We start from the raw sequence: 6,000 nt of genomic DNA, 5'->3' as shown, positions 1-6,000 counted from the left end.
AAGTCTGGCTGGATCTGGCGAAGAGGAGAATGACTGTGAAGGCAACGGGCGGAAATGCCCGCCTGGGAAGCAGGAGCTCGCGGTCCCACGGCGTCCCCAGGTAACATGGCGTGTAGCTGGGCACAGAAATGACTCCTTCACAGAGCAGCGCAGGTTCTCATCGTAGCTCAAGGAATACTTCCTAACGAAAAAACCCCAACCTGGTTAGCAGCGCATACCTTAGACTAGGAAACTTGCAAGGAGACCAGTGTTGAACCACGAAGCGAGTACAGGTTTTTGCTTTTGTCTGTAAAAATGTACAGGGCGCCTGCTTGGGGCTGTGGTATCAGGATGAGGCGGGGGCTCGGTGGCCCAGGCTCTGCGCTGGCCTCCTTCATACCTCGCCCACCCACACCACCATGGTCCCCTGCTTTATGCCCGACACCTCACACCGCAGTGTGTTTTGTCGCCCATTGATGAGAAACAGTGACTCCCGGGCTGGCATGAGGAGGTACTGTCCGAACAGCCCGCTGTCCCTCACGATCCTGCGGGGCCCTCCCCAGGGCTGGGCTGGCCCCGTGGGCGGCTCCTTGAAGTTCTTCAGCACGCCCACCTTCCCCGTGGGCAGCTCTAGGAACAGCAGGTCGGGCTCTGTCTCCAGTGTGGCGTAGACATAGTACTGGTTGCTGTGGGTGAAGGAACGCTGGAATGCCACATCGGAGATGCCCTGGCTTATTTTCAGGTCATAGAGGGTCCGGATCTCTCCCCGCAGCGTGACCTCCTGCACGTGCAGCTGGGGGCTGGTGGGAGCCGCGCTGACGACAAAGCGACCGTCAGGGGACGTGTGTGGGGTGCCGATCACGCCACCATTGGGGCCAACCACGGAGTCGGTGACACTGTCGATCAGCAGCTGTGGAGCAGCAGCAGTGGCACGGTCCTGTCTGCACTGGACGAAGAAGTAGCCGCCCAGGTGGGTGTGGGCCATGGCCTGAGGCAGGCAGCCGTGCCGCTGCAGCCCGATGGTCTTGAGGAGCATCAGCGTCTCCAGGTCGACTTTGTGAACTGCAGGCTCAGACTTGTTGAAGATGAAGCCGAACCTGGGAGGGGGAGAACAGAGGTCGGGGGTCTGAGGCCTTTTGGGGTCGGGGATCTGTCATTCATCTCACCGGATCGCAGCCTTTCTCTTTCCCTTTATCATAACCCTTCAGTGATCTGAGAGCCCATAGAGAGGACCTACCATCCTGCAGGGGTTGGCGTCCTAAATGTTTCCTCTGTGATCTCAGGCACGTGAGAGTTACAAACGTTTCTGGACTTATGCTTTCGTGACAAACAGTTTTAGAGATGGCAAAGATGGAGGGTAAAAGTGCTTCCAACCGCGTCTCCCTGATGGATGCCTTTGAATCGGCTCCCTGAGGCCTCGTGCCCGCTTGGAAGCGATGGCCTGTGCCTGCAGGGAAAGGACGGGTGTCTGCCCCGACTCCACCTGCTATGAGGAAGCTGCTGGAGAGCCTCCATCCCCGCTGTGTTCTGGCCTGACCGGTGAGTCAGAATTGGAGGGCGCAGGTTCAGTGAAGCCAGCCCAGGTTTCCTGTCAGTGCTCCCTCTCCCTGGAAGCAGGAAGGGCAGCCCCTTCTCTGGTCAAGTGTATGATGCTGGTGGGAGGAACCTTGGGCAGGAGGCTGAGAGTAGGTTTTACTTTTGGAGCCAGAAGGCCTGATGCTGCTGAGTGTCCTGCCAGCTGCTGGGTCTGGGGCCAGATGCTTTCCCCTGTAAGCCTCTGTGAATCTAAGGAGCGCAGCTCCTTGGAGGGCTGTTGGGGAAGATTAAATCTAAGAGGAAGCTTTAGTGGAAGAGATCAGTATGTGATAGCAGCTCACCTGAAATTCCTGAAATTCCCCATTGGGGGTCCCTTGCTTGCTAGGAAAAGGCGTGGCTTCAGGCAGGACTCCCCTTTGATCAGAGCCTCTCCTAAATCCCTTCCTCCTAGAGGCAGTTTGACACTGCATCTCCCTACAGGAATAGAGAAAAATCACTTCCACAATTTTCTCTTGAATAATAGTGCCTCAGAGTGGGGGAAATCCCTTCTTTAAAGCATCTATGAAGCATCCTTAAAGAGCCAGAGCATGGGAAGAGCAGGAAAGAAAACCCCACTCTTAAAGGAACTTTAATTTGAAAGACACACAGGGACTGGTGAGTCTCTGAGTTTGCAGAACTCCCAGCTGAATTTAGCAGCTCTGAGGGGGTGTCCCCATTTAGAACTACATTAGAGGCTCTTTCCCAGGCACTCTCCTGTGGGGTGGGGTGGGGTTGGGGTTGGGGGCCAGAAAATGGTTATTTTCCTCCTTGAGCAAGGATAAATGGGCTAGTCCTATTTTTACAAGTTCCAGCATCAGCTTGCAACACTGAGTCATTTCTTTCTGGAGAAAGGTGCTTGATGTCAGTTTAAAGGAAGGCATAAATAGTACCACGTGACAGTTGGGTCTTGATGACTTCATAAAGGGCAGGCTTAGTCTTTTGGCAGTGGTGACTTTACAGAAAATGTCAGGGAAGCGCTGAAATGAATGGGGGTGGGGAGTGGCCAGGAGGGGATGAGGTTTGCATCTGAGGCCATGGCTGTTATTATGAGGCTCTTCTATTGAATGGTGGCAAACCAGACACCTAGGGGGCCTCGTTTCCTTGTGGGCCCCCTACATGGCTGCTCTGGGGGCTCTGAGAGGGACCATGGGCTATGGTAAGTAGAGAATGAGGCAGAATGGGGCACTCAAAGGAGACCTGGGTTTGCATTTAGTCTGACTGCCAATTCCTGGCTGTGTGACTTTGGCCAGTGTCTTAACTTCTCTGAACCTCAGTTTCCTCATCTGTAAAATAGGTTTGAGGCTACTTCTAGTAGTTTTTTTTGTGTCCAGCAAGTAGAGGGTGCTAATTAGCCACTGCTGTTTCCTTCTTTCCCCTGCTGTCCGCACTTTGAGGATGAGACTCTCTGACCTCACTGGGCTCCTGGGCATTAGGAGCTGGGTGCCTTCTTGAACTTTAACAATTAAGGACTAGGGATGGGTCCATTTTTCTGTCCCTTCTTGATGGGGTTTCAAGCTAGCTCAGGAGGGGTGGGGGAGACAGAGACAGAGACAGGAGCAGGCTGCACCCTGGGCGAAGGTGTCCCATGCGGGGCACAGCTGGAGTACGCAGTGCCTCAGGGCCTGGCTGGTGGGTCTCACCTGATGTGGTTGATGATGAGGTTTGTTGGGGGAATGAAGAAGTCGTCCACTCCTGCAAAGGGTGTGTGGATGAGGTGCTGGCCCTGGCCGGTGCTGGCTTCCGTGATCACCTATAACACAGAGCCGAAGTCCTTGTGAGGGCCCATCCTAGTGGGGGGCTGGGAACCTGGAGACCTCTGCACACTCTGGGGAGACCCTCAGCAGACAGGCTGCTAGAGAGAGAGATGATGGACAAGCCACGGTCTTGGGGAAGGGCGGAAGCAGAGTGGAATGTCACAGGCAGGAGGAGGAAGCGATGGGACATGAGTGAATCATTTCCTCCCACTCGGTCAGGCATGACCTGCCGCACATTGTCAGCTGTGGTGACTTGTGTTGGGGCTTTGGAGGGAGGTCCTAGAACTGAACCATCACGGCTCAGAGACAACCTCCCCCACAGCAGGGAAGCCCATCTTCTCAACCTAGGCCACCCTGGGAAAAAGGAGAGAGCTTTGAAAGAATTAGAATGTTAAACTGTGGAACTATTTACTGGTTATTTGTTTTCCTTCGATGCCAGGTGCCTCGGCCAGTTTGTCGGGAATCTCTGTGGTACACTGCTCACCTTCCTGAACTAAGGTGCTCTCTGGGAGCTGGACTCTATAATTTATTAGAGAAAGCAGGAATCTGGTGGGGATGCTGCTCATGTCACTAGGGGCTTGGTGATTAGAATGCTGGGGAGAGGTTCCAGTTTCACAAAGGGGACTTGCTGTGAGAAGTAAAGAATCAGGTCCTGCATTTGGTACAATTGGTAGTGACAGAGCATGGCTGCCTCTGCTTCCCTGGAGGTTACACTTTCTCCCCTGTGGACCTGGCAGGAAGAGGCCCTGCTGTGTCTGCATAAGGACAGGCACATTGGCAGTGCAGGACAGAGCCAAGTGACATCTGGGGTTAGGGAAGAGGAGAGGGTGGCCTGGATGTCCTGCCAAAGTGCTCCCTGAGGTCAGGCTGGGCATCTTATCTGCGCATTAGCTACTGAGGCCTTGGGCCTGGGCAGGTCATAGACACCGAGCCAAACAGCCCGTGTCCTCTGCCTTCTGTACACGCTCATCAGCCTCCAAGTCCAAGGCCATTGCCCAGAAAGGTGGCTGACCTGCAGCCAAGCGAAGAGCTTGGTCAGTGTGTGGGCAATTTTGGCTTGAGGGCCCCAAGAACAAGCCAAGAGCGTCTGAGCAGGACAGGAGGCAGAGTCTAGACCCTAAACAGGGAGGTGAGAGACTTCTGATCCTGCTATTGTGGCTGTGTGCACAGAAGGAAGGATCCAGATTTCTGCACTCTCAGGCCAAGGACAGCCCCGGGTGGGGCTCTGTGACTCCCTTGGCTTTCAGCTCTGAATGCTTTTTCCTTTTGCGAATGAAATTGTCTTCTGGTTCTTTCTTTTGTGGTGAAACAAACAGCCCCTGACCACCTCCTCAGGCAGGTTTGGGGTTTGAGTCTTTTCTGAACCATGCTTCCCGGGGGTGGGGGGTAGGGTGGGTCAGCAGGCAGAAAGCCAGATTGGAATGATGAGGGCTGTTACTTTCAATCTTGGGGCAGCTCTAAAGTTCTGCAGTTGCATCAGGTTATTTTCCTGTGATTAAAAAATATGGCCAAATGACACTTCCATGGCAAGTCCATGATGAAAAACTCAGAGAACTGGGCATGAGGAAGTATCAGCATAGGAAACTGGATCTTGCAGAGTCTAGTGGGAAATGCCAGAGAATTCCAAGAAGCTATGTGATCCTTGCTTGATAGTAGATCTGTCATTTTAGCTTATAATAGAGATGGAAAATTAAAGGCTGTCAGTGGTCAGTGTTATTCACGCTTTACCACCCTGACACCCTATATTTGGAGGTTACTTCATCAAAACGCAGTACCGCGGGCAATTGAACTGACATGAGCATGTCAGCCTCATTGCCCCAAACAGTTGTGAATTCCTTGGCTTGTGTACTAGCATGTGGCTGGGTGCATCAGTGACTCCGAGATAATTGTTGAACACCTCAAATGTGTTGGTATGTAGCTGGATATCAGATGTCACTTGGTGGTCAGCATGGGGTAAGAAAGACTGAGCACCTCCCTCAGAGGGTGGACAAGCCAGCTGAAAAGTGACATTTTGAGGAGGGCAGGGGACAAGGTACCCAGTGGGACAGGCTGAGCGGCAGCTAAAAACTGGGCCTGGGAGTGGGTGGGCAAGAGAGTGCTGGGCAGGGTGTTCAAACACTGGCTGCGGGGGGAGGGCCTTGGTGCAGAGGGCCTCTTTTATAGAAACATCTTCCTGTAGTCATAACAAAGTTTGTGCAGTCAATTCCTTTGTGTTGGATATTTAGGAACATTAGAATATTATTTTTAACATTTTTGCAAATACAAACAGTGCAGTAACATATAATGCAGCTAAATCTCTGTCCCTGTCCATGATCATGGCCTTCAGATAAGTTCTGAGAAATCAAGTTGCTGGATCAAAAAGCACAGTTTCTTTCTTTTTTTTTTTTAATTTATCTTTATTGTTGAAAGTATTACAGATGTTCCCCCCTTTTTACCCATTGATCCCCTCCACCCCATATCCACGCCCCTGCAGGCCTTCTCCACACTATTGTCTGTGTCCATGGGTTATGCATATATGCATATAAGTTCTTCAATTAATCTCTCCCCACCCACTGTTTTGAAGCTTTTGCTTCACATTTCCAAATTGCTCATCACAAAGGCTGTGCCAGTTGATCTTACTGGAAGCAGGTTTTGGAAATACTCATTTCCTTAACCCTGACAGCGATAAAGGTAGGTTTATTTAATCTATTTC

The 6,000-nt window shown here is 52.1% G+C and overlaps 1 protein-coding gene across 1 annotated transcript in view; it reads right to left on the bottom strand.

Annotated features, from left to right (window-relative positions):
• Positions 1-315: 315 nt before the first annotated feature.
• Positions 316-6,000, bottom strand: part of FSTL4 (follistatin like 4) — a 349,807-nt gene continuing 344,122 nt past the window's right edge. The window contains exons 14-15 of the mRNA XM_016197562.2: positions 3,195-3,304; positions 316-1,076 (exon numbers count right to left, since the gene is read on the bottom strand). Coding sequence (XP_016053048.2) covers positions 374-1,076; positions 3,195-3,304 — 813 coding nt within the window. The 3' untranslated portion in view covers positions 316-373. The remainder of the gene's footprint in view (positions 1,077-3,194; positions 3,305-6,000) is intronic.

The sequence above is a fragment of the Miniopterus natalensis genome, chromosome 4 (genome assembly GCF_054644295.1).
Source record: "Miniopterus natalensis isolate mMinNat1 chromosome 4, mMinNat1.hap1, whole genome shotgun sequence".
NCBI lineage: Eukaryota > Metazoa > Chordata > Mammalia > Chiroptera > Miniopteridae > Miniopterus > Miniopterus natalensis.
The sequence above is the reverse complement of the archived record's forward strand: the minus strand, read 5'-3'. Positions and strand labels throughout refer to the sequence as shown.